The 25,765-nt window shown below is 46.0% G+C and overlaps 1 protein-coding gene across 1 annotated transcript in view; it reads right to left on the bottom strand.

Moving 5' to 3' along the window:
- MYOF (myoferlin) overlaps positions 1–25,765 on the bottom strand; it is a 173,677-nt gene that overhangs the window by 101,672 nt on the left and 46,240 nt on the right. The window contains exons 4-6 of the mRNA XM_058437011.1: positions 21,860–21,968; positions 16,638–16,725; positions 111–277 (exon numbers count right to left, since the gene is read on the bottom strand). Coding sequence (XP_058292994.1) covers positions 111–277; positions 16,638–16,725; positions 21,860–21,968 — 364 coding nt within the window. The remainder of the gene's footprint in view (positions 1–110; positions 278–16,637; positions 16,726–21,859; positions 21,969–25,765) is intronic.

Here is a 25,765-nt window from a genome sequence, read left to right as displayed (position 1 = left end):
TGGTTGAGCCATTGTCCATTGGAATAGGTCCACTGAAACATCACTGCAATTGCCAGAAGATGGGCAATATAAAGATTAAGCAAAGAAGCAGAACACCAGGCCGTTCCTACCTGGAAGTCCTGTGGCTTACTGGACAGCATCCGCCGGCTGTTCTTTACTTTGGTGAGCCTCCGAGCAAGCTGGGCTTCCGACACCGTCCCAACTGCCCCCTTGGGCCCAGGGCCCCTGACTGCATTGTCCAACCTGTCTTCATCACCTTCATCTTCTTCCCCATCTCCTAAAATATCAGAAAGAAACCCAATGAGGGATAACCCTTATCCTGTAAATGTCCAAAGGCTCAGGTTTCCAGGGCACAGTTTTGTCCGCCATTATGTTTTAAGTGTTCCTAAAGTGGCAGGTGAAGGAGATCCTCTTGGTGACACTGACTTGGGACTTCTTGTGACTTGGAAAAATTCTTTAGGAAAATGTGTTCACAGTACATGGGGGCTCTTGCTCAGGTTGCCTTCGAAGAGACCAAGAGAATGGCAGAGATCACAGGGACAATGAGAGGAGATGGCACCGTCGGACACAGCCAGGGATTGCTGAGTTCTCATTAGTGTTAGGATGGAGAAAGGAAGAAACGTCACGGAACACTGCAGTCTTGCGATGACAAGCTTCAACTCCATCCCTCCCACTGCAGATCTTTTCTCTACAGATCTGCTCATGAACTATTTGCACTGTCTGTTTCCTGCTTGAGCCTCCTAATTCACAACTGCTCTTTCCACCCTCATGGCAGAAGAGAAACTCTTCTCATTTTCTTGCCAAGCACCAAGGTGATCATCTTGCTCTTCCTTCCTCCTCCTGGTTTGTCACTTTAACACACACGTGTCCCCTCCTTTATCCCTCTACCTTCCCTCTGCACTCAGGAAAAGGTTTACCTTGCTCAGCAGAGTGAAAATCTCAATCCTCTGCCATGCATTAGATCCTACTACCTCCTGAATATTTGCAGATCCTACTATCTCCTGATTATTTTCAGGCTCCCCAAATGTCTCCTGTCTCTTGTGTACCTCCGGGGGTTCTGTCTCTATTGCAGCTTTTCCTTTGCCTTCAAGTAGACACAGATCTTTCTCTCCCTACAAAACCAAAAACCAAAAATCAACTCTGCCTACTACCTCTCCCCTTTCTTTTATTCACGAGTTCTTTGAAACTCGCTGACAAAATTTAGCTTTTCTTTTCTTAATACACAAAGAGTTAGAACTTCTGGTAATCTGTACAATATAATCTAAGAGAGCCTAGAAGACAAGCCACCCTGTCTAGAACCCTGCTTTTTGATTCTGAAACTCCTTCTCTACGATGCAAGATCATGAAAGAGATTTAATTTCCACGGACAGTCACCTGTCAGTCATTCACATCCTGGTATGAACGAGTTTCATCAGATTACTATGTAGCATAGCTCTTGAAATCTTGGGCTCTGAAGCCATGTGGCCTAGGCTCAAATCCACTCCCCACCCTCCACTTTCGAACTATGTGAGTCTGAGGAAGTTTCTTAATTTCTCTAAGCTTCAGTTTCTTCATTTGTAAAGAGGGGAAAATAATAGTATTTACCACAGGGTTACTGTAAAGGTGTAATTATCTATAGGTGAAGCCTTTAGCACAGTATCTGGCATACAGAAGCACCCAATAAATTGACTGTTTATTTTTTAGTTTTGCTGCGTAATCAGTTTTGGTTGGTGTCTTCACCTGTTTGGGCTGCTATAACAAAATACCACAAACTGGGTGGCTTTTAGACAATAGAAATTTATTTCTCACAGTTCTGGAGTGGGGGAAGTCCAAGATCAAGGCACCAGCGGATTCAGTGTCTGGTGAGGGCCCACTTCTTGGTTTGCAGTTGGAGCCGTCTCTGCCTCCCATGATGGAAGAAGCAAAGGAGCTCCCTTGAGCCCATTTTGATCACAGCACTAATCCCATGCATGAGGGCTCTGGCCCTGTGACCTAATCACCTCCCGAAAGGCCCCACTGCCTAATACCATCACCTTCAGGGTTAGGATTTCAATGTGTGAATTGTGGAGGGACACAACCATTCAGACCATTGCAATTGGAAGGGGCTTCTTCTGGAGCACAGGACACTTCCTGGAACCAGCTATGGGGGGTGTGGGGATGGGGCGCTGGAGCAGTCAGTGGGCAGCACAGCAGGCAGGGGGCCCAAAGTGAGGAAGAGGCAGCCACAAGCGAAGAGGGGGCCTCCACATGCACTGCTTTGCAATTTAGCCCAGGGTGGGCCCTGCTCCTCATCATCCATTCATTCATGCTTCGCCCATCCTAGCCTGGCTTCTGTTCTTCGAAGGTCAATCACCTCTCTTTGCCAAGCTCAGTGCCCTTTTCTGTATCTCCATATTGGATCTTCCACAGCCTTGGACACCAGTGCTCATATACATATTTTTAGATCATTGCAGCTGTCCTCCCCCGATCTACTTTTTCGGGTTCTTCTGTGGGCCCCTGTTTTTGTCTCCTTCTCATCGAGTGTGACTCCCTACTCTGTCCTCTGATCCTTTGACTCAACACTCTCTAGATCCTCACTTCACACGTCCTTCAAGTAGCCATGGACCCACAGAATGTTGTCTTAGAAGGGACCTTAGAGATCCTTGATCCAACCTACCTTCACCCCATTTTACAGACAGAAAAACTGAGGTCCAGAAAGCTAAGGCAACTTGCCTGTGGTTAAGTTATTAGAAGCTGAGCTAAAACCAGGACCAAGTTTTCACGCTGCCTCTCTGGTTTAAAACTGGGTTTAAAACCGGGCTGCAGGTGAAGGACATGTTGTACTCCTAGTACCTCAACATCTTTTTCAGGCTACCGGGAAAACCTCATGGAAGTCAAAGATAAGGAATCTTTGTCCTCTGCGAGATGATCTGGACCTCCTCTTGCCTATTCTTGAAGAGACTTCAAAAGAATAGCTTACCTGCTGTCCCTCTTAGGGCACCTGGATCCAAGCTCTTGGAATCTTCATCCTACTCTCTACCAGGTAAGTTCCTCTCCTTCTTAAGTTTCAGATGAAACATACTGTCTTCCAACATGCCCTCTCCACCTCTTACAGATGGAGTTAGTCCCACTCTCTCCTACCCACCACACATTGTTCTTTCTAGTCCTCGCCACACGGTCTTGCACCTGCTTGTCAACCCATAGGCTTCCCTACTCCCAGGCATTTCAGAAGCAAGGAGCTTGCCTTTGCTTCTTTGTGTCTGCCCCGTGCCTTACAGAACACCTTACATAAAGTATATAGAAAGTGCTTGATAAATGTGGAATGAGTAAATAAATGGGAAGGGGAACAGGATCCCAGGCACAAATGTGCCTTCACATTTGGAAAAACTACTGAACAGCTCTCAGGAAAGGACACCCAGACGGCTGAAGGGGTGCTCCTCCCAACCTTGGCACCAGCCTCGGGGAAGCACTCGGGGCCAGGCGCTTCCCCTCTGCAAACCTGTCCTGGACTGAGCAATGGCTGGGGCTGATAGCTGTTGGGTTCCTCCAAACAACAAAGACGAACTTCCTTCCACCATCCTGGGCCTAAGTGGGACTTCCTCCTTGCCATAAATTATACCATTTTAGGCTGGTGATTGTTTATGGCAGTAAGCAGGAGAAAAAGTCGGGGTCAATCATACCCCTTTGCAATGCTGGACTCTGGACAAGTACTCATTACATTCTCAATGGATGCTCTAGAATCAGCCTGCAGATAACAAAGAACGTCTTCTGCTATTCAGACTTTAGGCTAAAGGGATGGGTCAGAGGAAACCAGCCTAAGCCATGGTGACAGCCAGCCTCTGTGCCTTGCAGCAGAAGAATATTCAAGCAGGAAACCTCCCCTTTATGTGGTAGGAAGCTGCAGAGGATTAAACAATGGTACAGGCTCCACAAAGAATGCTACGGGTTCCACAAAGAATGAGGGGGCCCCTATGGCACTGTTAAACACACCCTGATGTGCAAGCTGTGTCATGAGTGAAATGCTAGCAGTTGTGCTGGCAGGCCCTGTTCGTGAGACCCAGGCCTGAATGTGATCCACAGCCAAGTGGATCTACAAAGAGCAACTCTTTCACAACCACAGAGGGCCACACCAAGTCAGGAATCACCCACTGAACAGGAAGCTGCTGGTTGTATTAGCTTCTGAAGTCTGTCGTAGGAAGTCCCACAAACTGGGTGACTTAAAACAATAGAAATGTATTCTCTGGCTAGGCGCAGGGGCTCACACCTCTAATCCCAGTACTTTGGGAGGCCGAAGCAGGAGGATCGCTTGAGCCCAAGAGTTTGAGACCAGCCTGGGCAACATAGGGAGACCTTATCTCTACAAAAAATTTTGAGAACTAGCCGGGCGTGGTGGTGCACACCTGTAGTCTGAGCTATTCAGGAGGCTAAGATGGGAGGACCATCTGAGCCCAGGAGGTCGAGGCTGCAGTGAGCCATGATCATGCCCTTGCACTCTGTCCTGGGTGACAGAGCAAGGAAAGAAAAAGAAAGAAAAAAGGAAAGAAAACAAAAGAAAAAAATGTATTCCCTGACAGTTCCAGACCTTACAAGTACAAAATCAAGATGTTGGCAGAGACATTCTCTCTCTGAAGCCTCGAGGGAAAAATCCTTCCTGTTTCTTCCTAACCAGCGGCTCCCGACAATCCTGAGCATGCCTTGCCTGTGGCTGCATTACTCCAGTCTCTGCCTCTGTGGTCACATGGCCTTTCTCCTTCTGTGCCCTCCGGTCTTCTCATTAAGAACAAGTGGGCCAGGTTCGGTGGCTCACACCTGTAATCCCAGCACTTTGGGAGGCTGAGGCGGGTGGATCACCTGAGGCCAGGAGTTCAAGACCAGCCTGGTCAACATGGCAAAGCCCAGTTTCTACTAAAAATATTAAAAAATTAGCCAGGTGTGGTGGCTTGCACCTGTGGTCCCAGCTACTTGGGAGGCTGAGGCAGGAGAATCGCTTGAACCTGGAAGGCAGAGTTTGCAGTGAGCTGAGATTATGCCACTGCACTCCAGCCTGGGCATCAGAGAGAGCCTCTGTCTCAAAAAACAAAACAAACAAACAAGAAACAACAGTCACTGAATTTAGTGTGACTTTATCTTAACTAATTACATCTGCAAAGACCCTGTTTCCAAGTAAGGTCATATTCTGAGGTTCCATATAGACATGCATTTTAGAGGACCACTATTCAATCCACTAGAGAAGCCATCATTTTTGTTGTTTTTTGTGGTTTTGTGTTTTTTTTTTTTTTTTTTTTTTGAGGTGGAGTCTCACTGTGTCATCCAGGCTGGAGTGTAGTGGTGCAATATCAGCTCACTGCAGCCTCTGCTTCCCAGGTTCAAGAGATTCTCCTGCCTCAGCCTCCTGAGTAGCTGGGATTACAGGCACCTGCCACCACGCCCAGCTAATTTTTGTATTTTTAATAGAGACGGGGTTTCACCATGTTGGCCAGGCTGGTCTGGAACTCCTGACCTCAAGTGATCTGCCCGCCTCGGCCTCCCAAAGTGCTGGGATTACAAGCGTGAGCCACCGCGCCTGGCCGAGAGGCGATCTTTTGTATCTTTCCAATTTGCTTCTTTCTTACTCCAGCCCACAAGCAGCCCCAATCTAATGAGCACACTGCCTTCCCTGCCCCCCACTTCCTCCATGTCTTTGCTTTACCCCTAGCCCAGGTTAGATCCCGCCACCTAACACTGCAACCACCCTACTGCATGCCCCTCGATCCCTTTCTCCCTCTCACTTCACTGTGCTTACCTGGTTTATTCAACCCTCCACTGACTTCACCTCTACGACCCAGCCAGCTGAACTTGGCTGGGAAGCACACACATCTTACTGGACTGATCTCACTTTAATTTCCTGATCACAAACTGTAAGTGTCCTCACAGGGCTGCCTGGCCATCTTACCACATTTCCAAGGCATCTATCCCAAAGCTTTCCTGGATCCTGGTCTGAGATGGCCACTAATTAACCAGCACAGTCAAATCACTTTACCTTTCTGAACCGCCACCTATTTTGCATCTTGAAAGCTTCCAACACCCTTTCTATCTTTCTCATTGTCCACTAATGACCTGGCTTCTTATCTCATTGAGAAAATAGGCAATTAGAAGATAATTTCTACATCTTTCCAACTCCAAATCAATCATCTACCTGTATCTGTTGCCTTCTCCCCTGCTACAATGAGTCACTGAACTATCTGTGCTCCCTGACTTGAAGCCAACTCTTCTGCATTTGCACAGATCCTATCTCCTGTTGCTGCTTAAGAAGTTTTGCTTCTTTGTACGTTCATCAGTTTCCCCCTTTCTACTGGATCATTCCCATCAAAATATAAACATGCTGAAATATCACACAGAATTTTAAAAAACAAAACTTTCATTGACTCCACAGTGCCCCCTACAGTTACTACTCCATTTTCCTGCCCCTCTTGGGAGCAGACTCCTCAGAAGAATCATTTTTACTCACATTCTTCACTCTGTCTCTGATTCTCATGCTTCTTCCAGCCAGCCCTCTGCCCTCCTAGTCCACCCAAACTGCTCTTGTCAAGGTCGCTAAAGACTTTCATGTTGCAAACTCCAGTGGTCCAGCCTCAGGTCTCTTCTTACTCAAACTCTCTGCAGCATTTGTTCATTTCATCCTTGAAACACTTTCTGCTCTTGGATTCAGCCTATTTGAACCAAAGCGCAGCTGCTCATCCTGGCATTCGCAAATAGAAGTAATCACCAAAGAAACTTCTCTCGGCGGGGTGTGGTGGCTCATGCCTGTAATCCCCACTTTGGGAGGCCAAGGTGGGTGGATCACCTGAGGTCAGGAGTTCAAGACCAGCCTGGCCAACAGGGCAAAACCCCTTCTCTAAAAAAAAAAAAAAAAAAAAAAAATTAGCCAGGCGTGGTGGCAGGCGCCTATAATCCCAGCTACTCGGGAGGCTGAGGCAGGAGAATCATTTGAGCCCAGAGGCAGAGGTTGCAGTGAGCCAAGATCACGCCACTGCACTCTAGCCTTAGCAACAGAGCGAGACTCCGTCTGAAAAAAAAAAAAAAGAAAAAAAGAGAAACTTCTCTCATCCCATCTTCTTATAATATATGAACCCTGGCTTTGACTAGGGTTTTTGTTTGTTTGTTTGTTTGTTTTTGAGACAGAGTCTTGCTCTGTCACCCAGGCTGGAGTGCAGTGGCACGACCTTGGCTCACTGCATCCTTCACCTCCTGGGTTCAAGGGATTCTCCACCCTCAACCTCCCAAGTAGCTGGGACTATAGGCACACACCACTACGCCTGGCTAATTTTTGTATTTTTAATAGAGACAGAGTTTTGCCATGTTGGCCAGGCTGGTCTTGCACTCCTGACCTCAAGTGATCCACCCATCTCAGTCTCTCAAAGTGCTGCGATTATAGGCGTGAGCCACTGCACCCGGCCATGACCAGGCCATTTTAATAGAATCATAGAACTTCGGAGCTGGAAGAGACCCTACATATTATTAAATCCAACCTCCTGATGTTGTAAGAAAGGAACTTGAGGCTCAGAGAGGTTAAGTGACATGCTTACTGTCATGCAGCTTGATAGTGGAGCCAATGCTCAAATCCAGATCTGTGGATTCACAGTGGTTCAAGATTCCTCACTGTCCCTCTCTGGCTATGACAAGCTCTTCACAACTCCCTTGCAGGAATGCCATCCTGCCTCTCCAATAATTATAATGTCACTTGGTCAAATCCTACAAAGCTTCTCACTGCATCTAACACTGAGCTGTCTCCTTTCTGAATATCAGTAACTGCATGTGATCCACTCTTCTTTACTTGTGAGGTTTCCACTAACATTTAGAAATGGTTCTCCATCACAGCTCCAGCAATGTAATAATTCCTGAGATGTATTGTGGTCCTCTTTCCAGAAGCTCAGCAGCAATATTCCTGCCAACTGCCCTTATGTGCAGTCACTTCTGATAATGACACTTGCCTACATGGCTTCTGTCCACCCACTCAGTGCTGAAGAGTTGGCAGCCCTAGAGGACCTGGTGATACCGTCAAGTTTGCCTTTGGCATCCCCAACTGTGCCTTTCCCCAGTGCATATCAATGCCCCATCTTCCTCCAGGCTCCCATACTCTTCTCTGGCACCACTTCTCCCTACCAAGCAGAAGAGAGTGGGCTATCAGTCACTCAGATATCAGATGTCACCAGAGCTGCAGGTCATTGTCCCCCCACCTTTGTCTGCAACTTGCCAGGGAGGGGGATCCTCGTTAGAGCTTCCCAGTGAAGGCAACTCCTAGGAATGGCTGAGGAAAAGGAGCACTTGCTGGTCACCCTGGCTGGACTGGGATCCTCCTGGTTGGAACACAGACCCCACTTCAGCCCCTGGCAGCCTCCTTTATCCAAACATTCTGCCTCTCCTCTCATCTCCTCCCAGGTTCAAACGATCCTCCCACCTCAGCCTCCAGAATGGCTGGAATTACAGACGTGCACCACCACACCCAGCTAACTATTTTTATTTTTATTTTGGAGAGATGGAGTCTCCTTATGTTGCCCAGTCTGGTCTCAAGTGATCCCAGGCTCAAGTGATCCTCCTGCCTTGGCCTCCCAAAGTGCTGGTATTTCAGGCATGAGCCACAGTGCCTGGCCTCTGCCTTTGATTCTAATTCTGCTTTTCAATATGAAGTCTTGTTAAGTGGTGGTACTGGTTAAGCCAGAATTTTATCACTTTGAGCCAAAGGTCATTGCCCAAGCACAACAAATGGCTGATATCATATTATCTTCAGTGTAAGCTAAAAGGACAATGCAGAACAGGAAAGGGTAAGTTTTGAAGCAGGAAAACATGTAATATTTTGGAGATAACACATTTTCTTAGCTGGAATGTAGAATAATTTTTTTCTGAATTTCTAAAATGTTAAAAGTTTTGTAAATAAATGTTTGTGTCCTACTGTAAGCAATTCATTACCCCACCCCAATTCCTGGGTAAATAACACTAAATGTGCCCTAAGAATTTTCTAGCATGTTCCAATATGTAGACCAGAGCAAAGGTACCACGGAGGAACCTAAGCAGCAGGGATGCGAACGCAGTCCTGCGGGGCAATTGAGGAATCAGGCTGTGAGCCAGTCTAGATAACAAAGCCCAGAGATCTATGTTTCCCTCTGGGCAACATCACGTTTACCAGGCAAAATGTACAACTGCAGCGTTTCTCAAAGTGAACTCCAAAATCTGCCTGCATCAGGCTCTCCATACAGACTTGGGGCTCCCCTCCAGATGAGCTATATTAAGCTCTCTGGAGATGGGCGCCAGATGACTGCACATTTAGAGATCTCCCTTGATGATTTCACTGTGTCTAAATATTGAGAACCACTTGTTTATGATGAGCACTTTGATTTTCCTAAATATCCTAGAGAAAAATTGGACTAATATAATCAGTTTACTAGACAAAGCCACTTGATTAGAAACCCAATCCTGGAAACAGTGCCTGCAACAATCTTCTGGCACATGGATCATTTTCCAGCTAGGCTCTGACCAAGTCAGTCCCTTGTCATGGAGCACCTTTCACGGAGCCCCGTGGTCTTCCCATCAAGGACAAATATCCCAGCCTAGCACCTACAGCCCTCGGGAACATGCTTCCCTTTCAGCACACTTCTGAATGAACCAGGAGCTTTGGCATATTCACTAGTGTTCCCCAAAATGCCCTTCCTTTTTTCTTCTTCTTTTTTTTTTGAGACGCAGTATTGTTCTATTGCCCAGGCTGGAGTGCAGTGGCGCGATCTCGGCTCACTGTAACCTCCGCCTCCTGGGTTCAAGCAGTTCTCCTGTCTCAGCCTCCAGAGTAGCTGGGATTACAGATGCATGCAACCACGCCTGGCTAATTTTTATACTTTCAGTAGAGACAGGGTTTCACCATATTGGTCAGGCTGGTCTCAAACTCCTGACCTCAGGCGATCCACCCGCCTTGGCCTCCTGAAGTGCTGGGATTACAGGCATAAGCCACCGCGCCCGGCCCCAAAATGCCCTTCTTAAAAAAAAAAATTTTAAACCGTATTCAATGCCCGTCTATCAGTCACTCATTCATTCACTCAACCAACCAAGCATTTATTAACAATTATGAATTCTCAAGGGCTGTGCTAGGCACCATGAATACAGAGTTGCAATACACAGCTGAAAAAGTACTTTCTGAAAGCATTTGTTTCCTATATAACAATTTGGTCAATCTCTCTGGAGGAATGTATTACATTCAGCTCTGGGCTATAGTTATTCATGTTTATCTCTTACCTTCCTACTGAACTGCAAGCTCCTTGGTGGCAAAACAATGGCTTTCTCACCTCTGTATGTCCCATAGTCAGGTGTCAATAAATATTTCCTGAACTGGATCAAATTTAATTTTAAGGCTGGGCATGGTGGCTCAATCCTGTAATCCCAGCACTTTGGGAGGCCGAGGCTGGCGGATCACCTGAAGTCAGGTGTTCAAGACCAGCTTGGCCAACATGGTGAAACCTCATCTCTACTAAAAATAAAAAAAGTTAGCCAGGCGTGGTGGCCAGTGCCTGTAATCCCAGCTACTTGGGAGGCTGAGGCAGGAGAATCCCTTGAACCCAGGAGGTAGAGGTTTCAGTGAGCTGAGATCACACCACTGCACTCCAGCCTGGGCAACAGAGCAACACATCCAAAAAAAATTAATTTTAAGCAAATGACTTTGGGATTCATGGAATGAAAGACATTTGAAGCAGTGAAGTCTGGCTATGAATGAGTTTTTGCATGTCTATGTCTGGACAGAGCGCAAATTTAACAGATGGTGCTTCAAAAATAGACGTGAGATTTTAAAAATAGTTTCTTCCAGCTACAGGAATGTAGGCTCCAGTTAAGCGGACTGACATCTGGTGAATTAAGTTGCCATGGTAACAGGTTTTCAGGTCAAGCCTGGAGACTGGGTCAGCCCTCCCCTCTGTCATGGGAACAGTCTTCCAGGGGGGTCAATGAAAAGAACATCTTTGACAACACACACTTTCAGTCAAGCCACCAGTGCCCTAGGGTCTCTACCTTTTGTCATCTTCATATAAAAGCTCTAAGAAAGCATTCCTTAAAAAAGAAGCCCTCAGGTGTTCACTTCCTGTGATATGTGATCATAACTAGCTTCTACAAATTGCAGGGGCAAATTTTCCTAAAAATCTTAACTTTTGTCTTCCAGCATAAGTACTTCTAATTTCTCCTCTGCAGGAGCCACTATGTGGAGAAGAACCTTTAAAATCAATAGCAGAAGTTGCTGGCAGTGGTTATCTCAGGAGGATGGGACCCAGAGATTTTCACTTTCCATGTCATGTTATCTCTGTGACATTTACATTTTATTAAGCAGATATTTCTTTTTTGCTCAAGGAAAGAAAAACAAGCTCAAATTTTAAGAATTTGAAAATATATAAATCAGAAGAAGCAGACATTACTTTTACATAGAATGGCAAAGTTTTAGGGTTTCTTTAAAAGTCAATTGAAGGGAGGCCGGGTGCAGTGGCTCATGACTGTAATCCCAGCACTTTGGGAGGCCCAGGCAGGTGGATCATTTGAGGTCAGGAGTTCAAGACCAGCCTGGGCAACATGGCAAAACCCTGTCTCTACTAAAAATTAAAAAATTAGCCAGGTGTGGTGGCACGTGCCTGTAATACCAGCTACTCAGGTGGCTGAGCACAAGAATTGCTTGAACCAGGGAGGTGGAGGTTGCAATGAGCCAAGATTACTCCACTGCACTCCAGCCTGGGTGACAGACTGAGATTCCATTTCCAAGAAAAGAAAGAAAGAAAGAAAGAAAGAAAGAAAGAAAGAAAGAAAGAAAGAAAGAAAGAAAGAAAGAAAGAAAGAAAGAAAGAAAGAAAGAAAGAAAGTTAGTTGAAGGGAAAAAAAGCAAATTCTGGGCCAGATGTCCTGCTTATGTCATTAAGGTAGGCAATGCCAAGAGGTATGGCTGTCTTGCTGTTCTCTGTCTCATATTTGTTTGTCTTATATTCCCCCAAGATTGTAAGTTGTTTTTTATCCTGGTGTCTTCCCTAGCAGGGGGTTGCAGTAGGTGCTCAAAGATACCTTTTGCTCAGTTGAACTGAATTACCATGTGATATAGTTTGAATATTTGTTCCCTTGAAATCTTGTGTTGAAATCTGATCCCCAGTGTTGGAGGTGGGGCCTACTGGAAGGTGTTTGGGTCATGGGGGTGGATCCCTCCTGAATGGCTTGGTGGCTTCTCTGCAGTAATGAATGAGTTCACCTGAGAGCTGGTTGTTTAAAAGAGAGTGGCACCCTTGCCTTCTCTCTCATTTTCCTCCTCTCTGATCATGTTATGCTGGCTCCCCTTCCCCTTCCTCCATGGGTGGAAGCTTCTTGAAGCGCTCACCAGAAGCAGAGGCTGGCACCATGCTTCTTGTACAGTCTGAAAAATGACGAGCCAAATAAACTTCTTTTCTTTATAACTTACCCAGCCTCAGGTATTCCTTTATAGCTATGCAAACAGACTAAGACACTATGTTAGGGAAAAGAAATGTTTTCCCTTGAAACATCTAGATAGTCGAGGCTATTAGAAGTTTGTTTTTTTTTTTTTTTAATGCTGAAGGAAACTTTCTCTTAGCCAGATTAGGAAGCCGACACACAGAATGCCACCCTTGACCCAGCCCCAGCAAACATTCATTTTATAGAACAAAGACAGCACTTCCAGATCAAAGAGCCCGGCTTATTTTTTGTAATAAAGAAATTTCACATCACTTCTCAGCCTTTTGGCTAAGATCAAGTATAGAAATTTCACTTTGTCATCTTGCATTTAAAAATAAAATTGCCCTGCAGACACAGCTCATTTGCAGACCAACACTTGGTGACCTTCTTTGTTTGAAATCCAAATACAAGGAACCCAAGTTTTGGTTCATTTCCTGTCTTAGTTGAGCAATGTCAGGGATTCTAAAGAACTTCTGTGGGAGAGCTCGGCTGCGCTTGTGCAGTTCCCTGGTGCTGAGCCCACTGGGAGCCAGACTCCTAAGGGGATGGTGGACTCCTTCAGTCTACTGTCCTGCTGGGAGCATTGGTGCTACAAACAAAGGCTTAAACCAAGAGGAAAGGAGAAGGAGCCTTGGGTGGCAGAGATTTTCTCGCCAGCACGTTTAAAAGTTCAATAGCTGGGGCCAGGCATGGTGGCTCATACCTGTAATCCCAGCACTTTGAGAGGCCAAGATGGGTGGTTCACCTGAAGTCAGGAGTTCGAGACCAGCCTGGCCAATATGGTGAAACCCCATCTCTAGTAAAAATACAAAATTAGCCAGGCATAGTGGTGCACACCTGTAATACCATCTACTTGGGAGGCTGAGGCATGAGAATCACTTGAACCTGGGAGACAGAGGGTACAGTAAACAGAGATCATGTCACTGCACTCCAGCCTGGGTGACAAAGCAATATTCGATCTCAAAAAAATAAAATGAAATAAACCCAGCAAGCAATGTTCTTACTTTATAAATACTAACAAATGGTGTGGCTCTGACCTCTTTAAGTTTACTCTTTTTACTTAAATGAACCACAGTATTTTTTTTTTTCCTAAAGGCCCGGCAGAAGGGGTAACACAAGAGGACCCATTTAATATTTTGGCTCTTGGAATGGAATCAACATATGAAATTGTCTTTTATCTGCCAGTGTGCTGGGTTGAATACTGTCCCCTCAAAATTCATGTCCACTGGAACCTCAGAATGTGATCTTATTTGGAAATAAGGTTTCTGTACAGTTAAGATAAGGTTATGGACCTTAAGAGAAGGTTAGGACTCACCCTAATCCAGAGTGACCTTATCTTAACTTGATTCGGGTGGGTCCCAATCCAATGACCAGTGCCTTATAAGAAATTTGGACACGGACACACAGGGAGGGGTCGGGTGCAGTGACTCACACCTGTAATCCCAGCACTTTGGGAGGCCAAGGCAAGCAGATCACTTGAAGTCGGGAGTTCGAGACCAGGCTGGCCAACACGGTGAAACTCTATCTCTACTAAAAATACAAAAATTAGCCGGGCGTGGTGGCGGGTGCCTGTAATCCCACCTTCTCGGGAGGCCGAAGCACGAAAATTGTTTGAACCTGGGGGCAGAGGTTGAAATAAGCTGAGACTGCACCACTGCACTCCAGCCTAGATGAAAGAGCAAGACTCCATCTGAAAAAAAAAAAAAAAAAAAAGCCGGGCGCAGTGGTTTATGCCTGTAATCCCAGCACTTTGGGAGGCCGAGGCGGGTGGATCACGAGGTCAGGAGATCGAGACCATCCTGGCTAACACGGTGAAACCCTGTCTCTTCTAAAAATACAAAAAGCCAGACGTGGGGGTGGGCACCTGTAGTCCCAGCTACTCGGGAGGCTGAGGCAGAAGAATGGCATGAACCCTGGAGATGGAGCTTGCAGTGAGCTGAGATCGCACCACTGCACTCCAGCCTGGGCGACAGAGCCAGACTCTGTCTTAAAAAAAAACAAAAAAAAATCAAAAACAGACTCACAGAGAGGAAGATCCTTGAGCCACTCAGGATCTATATCCTAGAGGGGAAAAAAGCAACAAAGACACCAATACACACAGGTAGAACACCATGTGACAACAGAGGCAGAGACTGGGGTGACGCATCTACAAGCCACAGATGCCAAGGAAGGCGGGCAACCAACAGAAGCTGGGAGAAAGGCTGAGAGGCTCCAGAAGGAACTAGCCCTGCTGACACCTTGATTTCAGACTTTTGATTTCCAGAACTGTGAGAGAATGTTTCTGTTGCTTAAGCCACCCAGTTTGTGGTAGTTTAGGACAGCAGACCTAGGAAACTAACAAACAGGGTCTAGCTTAGGAGAAATGACAGTATGAAGAAAGATGCCCTGATCTTTCCAATTCAGAGGCTACTCCAGATAGCCCATCAACGCGGGCTGCCTTGTGCAGGCCAGAAAGTGCCCAGTGCCTTTCCCGCACAGATACAAATGCTGGTGACAATAGTCATTGGCAGGGGAGGTCTGAGGGAAACGGGTGGGACCACTCAGTTCTGCACCTGATGGTGTTACTGGTGCTGGCCTGTGTCCTCTGTGTTTCGTGGTTTTTTGTTTGTTTTTTTGTCATCACTGCTGTGGAAGCAAAGGCAGCCATGGATGTTCTTGAGCCACTGCAGGGCTCCTGCAGGGCTGAGTGTCCAAAGCCAAGCAGAATGCTCAGGGTGCCGCTAGGAAGAGGGTGACAGGCAGAGCATGCTGCTGATGTGCAGGGGCCATCTCAGTCTTGTCACCAAGAGGAAGCCACCTAACCCTCATTGGAAACTCACAACTACTTAGTCAAAAAATGGGCCAAAACATTCATAATGGGTGCATAAGCAGGGGCAGGGGCTGAGGTCAGGCTGAGCAAGATGAGAAGTCAGGTGGGAGTGGGCGGGACAGGCAGGGAGGGTGCTGCTGCAGGTGTAAAGTGAACCCTCGGGCGACCGGAGAGCTGAGTTCCCAACCGAGAGAAGCAAGGAGAAGATGAACCCCGAGGAGCCACCTCAGGAACAAGCGCAGGACTTCCTCCCAGGAGGGAGAATTCCATTTTTTTTTTTTTTTTTTTTGAGACGGAGTTTCACTCTGTTGCCCAGGCTGGAGTGCAGTGGCACAATCTCAGCTCACTGCAACCTCCTCCTCATGGGTTCAAGCAATTCTCCTGTCTCAGCCTCCCGAGTAGCTGGGATTACAGGCCCTCACCACCACACCTGGCTTATTTTTTTGAATTTTTATTAGAGACGAGGTTTCACCACATTGGACAGGCTGGTCTCGAACTCCTGACCCTAGGTGATTCACCTGCCTTGGCCTCCCAAAGTGTTGGGATTACAGGCGTGAGCCACCACGCCCAGCCGGGAGGGAGAGTTTCAAGGAAGCAGGTGAGAGTGGTGAGATAAGGGGCCCCCCCTTCCTGGGACACATGCCGAGACTGGGGTAACAGATGGGGCCCTTAGTCATGCATCTTAGGGCTGAGGAAGGGACAGAGACTTTTAGCATCACGTCATCCTGGGAAAACACTGAGAAGGGGTCAGACTCATATGCATGAGAGGACTGATTGTCTTGTAGGCCCTCCCTCCCTGAGCCCTCAGCCCCAACCCCACCTAGAGTGGCACCTGATGGCCCTGAATGACTGGCAACCTATGTCAAAGACCAAGGACAATGCGGTTTATGCTGAAGAGAAGCAATTGCTTAGAGGACCTGGGGCTGTTTGGGGACAAGATGGGGCCGGGGTTATGAGAGAGAGCGAAGGAGGCTCCAGTCGAAGGCCACGCCCATGAGACTGGTGCTGAAAGCAGAGCCCGGTGGTGGCACCTTTGGGAGGTGAGGAGACACACGGCAGAGAGCAGAGGGGCCACTCCTTGAGCCAAACAGCCTGGGAACACTGTATGGGGTGGAAGCCACAAACCTGAAGCAAAGCCCTGGGACATTCTGATGGAGCCCGCGTGTGCTTTTTGTGCTCACCGTGAAGTTGTTCAGTAAAGTGCTGGTTCACCCTTCCCCTCTACCTTGAAGGGCATTTCATAAACAATTGCAATGTCCCAATTCAGGCAGCCCCACCTGCCTCGCCGGGCCCCTGTCTGGGTGGGCAGGGAGCTACAGGCTTGTGATCAATGGCAGTTCTTTCTCCAGACACTCTCCTTTGTGTCTTTGGCAGCCTCCCCCTGGGGGTGGCTGGGCCTTCAGAAGGGTCAGCTTACCTCCCATGCCTGGCACGCCGGGCCCGCTCGGGTCATTTGGATGTGGAGCAGAAGGCGGATCATAGCCGATCACCAAGTCAATGGTGGCCTGGGTAGAAATAATTCGTTGCAAATATTATCAGTGCAGGGCACTAGCATGTTACAGACTCAATGCAAGTGACTTCAGCAGGAGCCAAAGTCTTGGAAAGGGTAAGAGAGAGGGAGTAGGTAAGCGAGGCTGGAAATGGGGAGGGGGACACAAGCTCGACTGTTCCTATCCTCCCACTGAAAGCCAAGGCAGGGTGGGGAAGGAGCTCCCTGTCACAGGTTGCCAAGTGTATCCTTGCTAAGGGGCCACCTCATCAACAGAGTAAAGTTGTGACAAGCAGGTGTGAACTTGTCACACACCTCCATCCTAGACTGGAGATGCCCTCCCATCACAGAATTACAATTACAGAGGCTCACTGTAAATGATTAATTTATTTGTTTGCTCATTGCTTATTTCATTATGAATTGCTGAGATTTATTTTCATGCTTCTCTTTAAAGAAGAATTTTAGGGCTGGTCACAGTGGCTCATGCCTGTAATCCTAGCACTTTGGGAGGCCGAAGGGGGTGGATCACCTGAGGTCAGGAGTTCGAGACCAACCTGGTCAACATGGCGAAAACTTGTCTCTAATAAAAATACAAAAATTAGCTGGGCATGGTGGCAGGTGCCTGTAATCCCAGCTACTCAGAGGCTGAGGCAGAAGAATTGCTTGAACCTGGAGGGGGCGGAGGTTGCAGTGAGCTGAGATCGTGCCACTTCACTCCAGCCTAGGCAAAAGAGCGAGACTGTCTTTTTTTTTTTTTTTTTTTTTTTGAGACAGAGTCTCACTCTGTTGCCCAGACTGGAGTGCAGGGCACAATCTCGGCTCACTGCAGCCTCTGCTGCCTAGGTTCAAGCGATTCTCCTGCTTCAGCCTCCTGAGTAGCTGTGAGTACAGGCATGCACCACCATGCCCGGCTAATATTTTGTATTTTTAGTACAGACGGGGTTTCATCATGTTGGCCAGGCTGGTCTCGATCTCCTGACCTTGTGATCTGCCCGCTTCAGCCTCCCAAAGTTCTGGGATTACAGGCATGAGCGACCGTGCCCGGGGAGACTCTGTGAGAATTCAAGTGATAATAGGGTGGGAGATGGTTGTGTTTTAATCCAGATTTGGAGGCCAAGGCGGTGGATCTTTGATCAGATTCAAGACCAGCCTGGCCAACATGGTAAACCCCATCTTATAAAACACAAAATTAGTGGGATGGTGGCAGGGCCTGTAATCCAGTGTCGGCAAGGCCGAGAATCGTTGAATCGGAGGGAGTTGCAGTGAGCCAAGTCGTGCCATGATCCAGCCTGGGCAACAGAGTAGATCCGTCTCGACTAACAAAACATGTATATAAAGTTGTGATTCATAAAATAGGATAAAAAAAGGAGAATTGAATCTGGCTAAAGAGGAAACAAATATGCAAAGCATAAAGTTAAATATAATTGCCATTTCTCTTGCATAATCTGTGACCTCCAAAATGCCTGGAGCCAAATAAAAAGGGAAACTGAAAACATTATGCAGCTTTCACTACCAGCAGAAAGAAACATACTATTCCTTACAAGAGACAATGTTATTCCTACTTATAAGAGCTGAGATCAATTTCTCACATGGAGCGTTATTATAGGGCAGAGTTTGCTGTATACAGTACTTTTTAATTTCATGGACCCACAAAATTTCAAAAAATTTGATAGGGGAAATCAATATTGGGTTGCTAACTTGTATTTTGCCAAACACCTGCCCATAACTATCATCTACTATCACAATCATTTTATAAAAGAGAGGCATTTTAACACCAAAAATGACAAGAGACGAACCTCAGAATAAAGGGAGTCCTTTGCAATAAGAATGGCACACACGTACACACACATATGCACACACACACAAGGTGACCAGATAAAATCTGGACATCTGGACAGATCATATTTAGGACATACTTACACTGAGAAATTATTAGTTGTTTATGTGAATTTTTTTTTTTTTTTTTTTTTGAGACAGAGTCTCACTCTGTCGCCCAGGCTGGAGCACAATGGCACAATCTCAGCTCACTGCAGCCTCTGCCTCACACCCGGGTTCCAGTGATTCTCCTGCTTCAGCCTCTTGGGTAGCTGGGATTACAAGCATGTGCCACCACGCCCAGCTAATTTTTGTATTTTTTTTTTAATAGAGACGGGGTTTCACCATGTTGGCCAGGCTGGTCTCAAACTCCTGACCTCAGATGATCCGCCCGCCTCAGCCTCCCAAAGTGCTGGGATTATAGGCATGAGCCACCTTGCCCAGCCTGTTTATGTGAATTTAAACACACATCCTATACTTTCATTTGCCATTTTTCCTACATCTGGTAAACACACACACACACACACGCAGTGCATTGCCCTATTTTTTTCCATTTTTCTGTTCATCAGTGAATACTCCCTCATATACTGGCACACCCTGTGTCTTGGAACTACTGCTCTGGAAGACACTGAACAGGATAAGGAATATGTCCCCAGCCACAGTTTCACAGCACACAAAGAATCATAAGAGCAGCATCTCATGGCTGAACGCAGGGAGCACTGAAGGGCTTAGTTGCTAAACTGAATCTAAGAATCAAACTTTTCAAACCTAGAAGAACACACAGACAGCCACCCCCTTGATCTGTGGTTTTCATGCTGTGTTCTATAACCTCAGGATTCCCAGAGGTGCTCCAGGGACCCCCAAAAGGGTAAGAGGAATTACAGGGGGCAGGGCTTGAGGCCGTTTACTTTCCTGACTCCATGATATGGTTCAGATGTTTGTTGCCTCCAAATCTCATGTTGAAATGTGACCTCCAATAGTGGAGTTGGGTCCCGGTGGGAGGTTTTGGGTCATGGGGGTGGATCCCTCACGAAGGGCTTGGTGCCATTCTTGCAGTAATGAGTGAGTTCTCACTCTATTAGTTATTGCAAGGTCTGGTTATTAAAAAGGGTCTGGCCCCTTCCCCCTCTTCTCTCTTGCTCCCTTTCTTACCAGGTGTCACGCCTGCTTCCCCTCCACCTTCCCCCACGAGTAAAAGCTTCCTGAGGCCTCACCAGAAGCTCAGCAGATATGTATGGTGCCATGCTTGTACAGCCTGCAGAACTGTGAGCCAAATAAATCTCTTTTCTTTATAAATTACCCAGCCTCAGGTATTCCTTTATAGCAGTGCCAAATAGACTAACACACTCCACTGAATCACAACAGTTCTGCCATTCTAGGGGTCTACATATGCTTTCTTCTGTGCTTTAAAAAAAGAAGGCAGAAAAATCACTGACTTATACCATCTTTCCTCAGAATTATTTCTCTCAGCTAGGTTTTGGGTAAACAGATGATAGCCAACATTTTAAATGTGTGCTTTGATTAGAATGCTGATTTGTAGCAAACCTATAAGTTTTAGAGACCAGACCAGCAAAATTGCCATTCTCTCACATGGCTGTTGAGAGCCTAGCTTTGCTTATAAGGACTGCATCTTTTAGTGTAAATTTTTCTCCCTTTGCCCAGGCTCCCAAGAAAAATAAACTGATTGGAAAATGAAGGGGTTGGAAGTTGTGGGCCAAGTACAGTATCTTTATGAGTGCTTCTTATTAATTATATGAAATCTGGGACTTGCGACACGTGAGTCATTTTTTTAAAAAGCACATGCACTTGAGAAAGAGAATTCTGGTCTTGCATCAGAAAATATTAAGATGTACTTATTTTTTTAATTTTTTTTTTTTTGAGATGGAGTCTTGCTCTGTTGCCCAGGCTGGAGTGCAGTGGCGCGATGTTGGCTCACTGCAACCTCGGCCTCCTGGATTCGAGCGATTCTTCTCCCTCAGCCTCCCAAGTAGCTGGGACTACAGGCACGTGCCACCATGCCCGGCTAATTTTTTGTATTTTTAGTAGAGACGGGGTTTCACCATGTTAGCCAGGATGGTCTGGATCTCCTGACCTCGTGATCCGCCCGCCTCAGCCTCCCAAAGTGCTGGGATTACAGGCATGAGCCACCGCGCCCAGCAAGATGTACTTACTGAGAGAGGCTGTGACCAGAAAACATCCAACACCCAATGTAATAAAGATTGTGAGGCCAGACGTGGTGGCTCATGCCTGTAATCCCAGCACTTTGGTAGGTCGAGGTGGGAGGATCACCTGAGGTCAGGAGTTCGAGACCAGCCTAACCAATATGGTGAAACTCCATCTCTACTAAAAATATAAAAATTAACTGGGCATGGTGGCACGTGCCTATAATCCCAGCTACTCGGGAGGCTGAGGCAGGAGAATCACTTGAACCCAGGAGGCAGAGGTTGCAGTGAGCTGAGATCGTGCCACTGCCCTCCAGCCTGGGTGACAGAGTGAGACTCCATCTCAAAAAAAAAAAAAAATAGATTATGATATTACCGTCTTCATATTCCAAGGTTATGTCAACGAACTGCCTTCTACAGAATGTTTCAAAGAGTATCTGATACACAGACTTATACATATCACACAAATATTAACACCCACATGGCTAAGCACAGAGCTACACTCAGAGGGAGTCACCCTCACTATATAGAATTCTGTCATAGAAAATCAAATCTATCTAATTTGCTAGTTCTGTGATTGAAAGTATAAAATAAGGTCCATGTCATTTGCAAATGGGCCCAGTTTTTTATTTAAAGCACACACACTTGAGAAAGATCACCAGAAAAATCTCAAAACCAGATTTTTTTTGTGTGTAGTTAGCTAATTATCAATTTATACCTTTTCCTTTTCTTTTCTTTTTTCTTTTTTACCAATTGATTCTGACAATTTAGACATTTTTCTTTTCTTTTCTTTTCTTTTCTTTTTTTTTTTGAGATGGAGTTTCTCTCTTGTCACCCAGACTGGAGTGCAATGGCATGATCTCAGCTCACAGCAACCTCCGTCTCCTGGGTTGAAGCGAGTCTCCTGCCTCAGCCTCCCAAGTAGCTGGGATTACAGGCACCCACCACCATGCCCAGCTAATTTTTGTATTTTTAGTTGAGATGGGGTTTCAGCATGTTGGCCAGGCTGGCCTCGAACTCCTGACCTCAGGTGATCCACCGAAAAGTGCTAGCCTCCCAAAGTGCTGGGATTACAGGCGTAAGCCACCGCGCCCGGCCTTAGACCTTTTTCTTAATGAAATTTTGCTCAATCATCTCACTTCAAAGCCATTCAATAAGAGAGAAAACACTCACCCCAGTATCTTGCCCTTTTTCATTTAGCAGGGAGATCAGCTTGTACGGCAGGGATCTGCTCTGGTCACCAGTCAGGTCCTTCAGGGCCACAGTTGCCGTGCCAATTAATCTGCAGGGAAAACAGGAAAGCACATAGCAGCCTAAGTAGGAGATAGGCTTCCAATGACTCAGGACCTCTCAACCCCTACCTCTTCGTCTGTTATCATTAAAGTCACTATAATGAGAGGTGGGCCATTTTGCTATTAGCCTCGCACGGCATTTTGGCAGTAAACATATCTCCCATCACCTCTCCGTTACAAGAGTCAAACTCTGGTGCCTATGAAATTTCTTTCTTTTCTTTTCTTTTCTTTTTTTTTTTTGAGACAGACTCTTGCTGTGTCACCCAGGCTGGAGTGCACTGGGGCGATCTCCACTCACTGCAGCCTCCACCTCCCAGGTACAAGTGATTCTCCTGCCTCAGCCTCCCAAATAGCTGGGATTATAGGCGCCCACCACCACGCCCAGCTAATTTTTGTATCTCTCGTAGAGATGGGGTTTCGCCATGTTGGCCAGGCTGGTGGTCTCGAACTCCTGACCTCAGGTGATCCGCCCACCTCAGCTTCCCAAAGTGCTGGGATTACAGGTGTGAGTCACCACTCCCAGCCTGAAATTTCAACAGTCATGAATGAGATACAGGGGCAAAAGGTAAAAACTGAATAGAGTGGCCGGACACAGTGGCTCATGCCTGTAATCCCAGCACTTTGGGAGGCTGAGGTAGAAGGATCAATTGAGTCCAGGAGTTTGAGACCAGCCTGGGCAAGATGATGAGACCCCATCTCTACAAAAAATTAAAAAATTAATTGGGTGTGGTGGTGCATGCCTGTAATCCCAGCTACATGGAAGAATAAGATGGGAAGCTCACTTGAACCCAGGAGGTTGAGGTTGCAGTGAGCTATGATTGTATCACTGTACTCAGGCTGGGTGACAGAGTGAGACCTTGTTTCAAAAAAAAAAAAGAAAAAGAAAAAAGAAAGACTAAATATAGCACCCCCCTACCCCCCACCCCGCCAGAAGCCAGGAAGAGAGAAAAGTAGGACAAAATTCAGTAAGAGAGGAAGGCATTTCTCTGTAATAGAAATGTAAAAGGACCCATAAATCTTTGCCTACTGTGAAAATATCCCCCCAAGTAGACCTTCTGGGGTTGTAAATAGGTTGCTAGTTCACTGATAGGGTTAGCTTGTTATCCCCTGTTTGATGGTGCAGCATTCAAACGTTCAATGTGTGTACTTCTCTCTTCCTAGAACTTGGTGGATAATATCAGCCTCTGCCACTTACCCATCCATCTCCTATCGTACCTAACATACTGGTACAGAAGTACCCTCACGTCTCTGCTCATGATGAAAGCCCCCTCGACTCAGGGATTCCTGCCTGTTTTATTCACTACTCTAACACAGTACCAGAATATAGTAGATACTTAACAGCAGGTTCTTGAATGAAGGAAAGAATAAATAAGTCTACATATATTGAGAATTAATACTCAAAACATTTTTATAGTTAGGGAACATGATCAAAAACATATATAGAACACACATTCCCCAGTCTATATAAAAATGTAACCTGTGAAAAATAGTCTGTAAATTGGGGTTATAACATGAAACATGAATAAGAGTAGGTAAAGCGAGGAAGTTTCTTGTGTGAAATGCAATCAGAAAGACAGAGAGTCACGTGCTTTCGGTATGTATCCTGAAAACGGACAGAAGAAATATTTAGAGTGTTTTATTTATTTATTTATTTTGAGACGGAGTGTTGTTTTTATTGACCAGGCTGGAGTGCAATGGCGCGATCTCGGCTCACCGCAATCTTCGCCTCCCGGGTTCAAGCAATTCTCCTGCCTCAGCCTCTCGAGTAGCTGGGATTACAGGCATACGCCACCACGCCCAGCTCATTTTGTATTTTTTTAGTAGAGATGGGATTTCTCCATGTTGGTTAGGCTGGTCTAGAACTCCCAACCTCAGATGATCCACCCGCCTCAGCCTCCCAAAGTGCTGGGATTACAGGCATGAGCCACTGCGCCTGGCCCAATATTTAGAATTTTTAACTGTTACTTACTTATATCCTGTCTACATTGGCACTGACTTATACTAGCAGATAGAATAGAAAATCATTAGCATAAAAATAGAAAGCTAAACATTGAGTCCTTAAAGTGATAGAAGAGATTCCTTATGCCAAAATATCCGGGTGAGGAACTGTAATTGAACATTTCTATGTAACTCTGGGCTTTTGGGCAAACATAATAATCAGGAAAATTCATCTTGTGGAAATGCATTTCATTTTAAAATATAATACAGTATATTTAAAAATCAGAGAGTAAAAGTTGTTTCTCACAGGTGCTCCAGGGACGCCACATGGCAACGTGGGCACATCATTTTTGAAGTGATAGATGTTAGCAGTATCTGTATTATTCCCCCCAATCCTCTTCAGTCTTCAGAAATAGGACTAGATTTTAACGCTGGGGTCTGTAACCCAACCACATAGGTCCAGAGACTTGGCAATATTAATAAGTGCTTTCACTTTCTATGAATAGGATATTGCACAAGACCAGGAAATTGCTATAGCACCCTGTTTCGCCCAATTTGCCTAATGATAGGAGCCCTTTGTACATGGTGTCTCGGAAGGGTGCGCTTTCTTGTAAAGAACACCACACAAGACGCTCAACAACTGCGATGGACTCTCATCCCTCCTAACGTCGCAAGCAGAATTTGTAGTTGGGGCCACATGCGGGGGCTCATGTCTGTAATCCTAGCACTTTGGGAGGCCGAGGTGGGTGGATCACTTGAGGCCAGGAGTTCAAGACCAGCCTGGCCAACATGGTGAAACCCCGTCTCTACTACAAGTACAACAAATTAGCCAGGTGTGGTGGTGCGCACCTGTAATCCCAGCTACTTGGGAGGCTGAGGCAGGAGAATCACTTGAACCGTGAGGCAGAGGTTGCAGTGAGCCAAGATCAGGCCACTGCACTCCAGCCCGGGCAATAGAGCAAGACCCTGTCTCAAAAAGAAAAAAAGAATCTGTAGTTGGCAATGGAAAAGAAAATTTTTGCCTCCAGAGGGACAATAGTGAACTTTTCAGCCCTTTTTCGTCAATACAGAAATTAATTCTCCCAGTCAATGCTGAGAATTGGTGAGAATTTTCTCCTGTTTTGTTGTTGTTGTTGTTTTTCCTGTTGCTGTCATACATTTAACTTCTACATGTTACAAAACCATAATTTATTGTTATTATTTTTTCTCAAAACAATAAATTATCTTTTAAGGAAATTTAAAAAATAAAACTATGTCTTACATTAACAGAAAAAAAGATTGGATGGGAATTTTACAGAGTATGTTTTTAGATCAGTATGTTTTTTAGGCTTTTTTACAGGAGTATTTTTTTTCTTCTTACTTAGATTTTTATTCCCGTGACATACTGAGGACCCCCAATACGCCATCTCCACCAGACAAAACAGATGAGCCTCCAAACAAGGGGAAAGCCCCTAAAATCTCTTCCACATCTCTCTCAGCCACACAGCACAAGTATTAAGGAGAATTTATTTCCATGGTTTTTAAGTCATGAAATCAGCTAATTGAGTTTTCAAGAAAATCAAAACGTAAAAACTACAGGTTTAAAAGTCATCCAACTGGTATTAAATGTCTAAACGTGATGAAAGATGTGGAAACAAACTGGGCTTCATTCCTTGCAATTCCATAATTCATAGCCTAACCCTAGGACTAAGACAGCAACACTGCACACTTGAACATGTACTGATTTGCTTCTGCTAAAGTCAAAATGACCTGAATCTCTGTCATCAATAAATAAATCTTAGAACAAACAGTGCAACATGCTGGGACAATGCTGAAGTAGAAAGAGGGCCAGCCTGGGGTTGGACCAGTG

The sequence above is a fragment of the Hylobates moloch genome, unplaced genomic scaffold (genome assembly GCF_009828535.3).
Source record: "Hylobates moloch isolate HMO894 unplaced genomic scaffold, HMol_V3 SCAFFOLD_3, whole genome shotgun sequence".
Classification (NCBI taxonomy): domain Eukaryota; kingdom Metazoa; phylum Chordata; class Mammalia; order Primates; family Hylobatidae; genus Hylobates; species Hylobates moloch.
The sequence above is the reverse complement of the archived record's forward strand: the minus strand, read 5'-3'. Positions and strand labels throughout refer to the sequence as shown.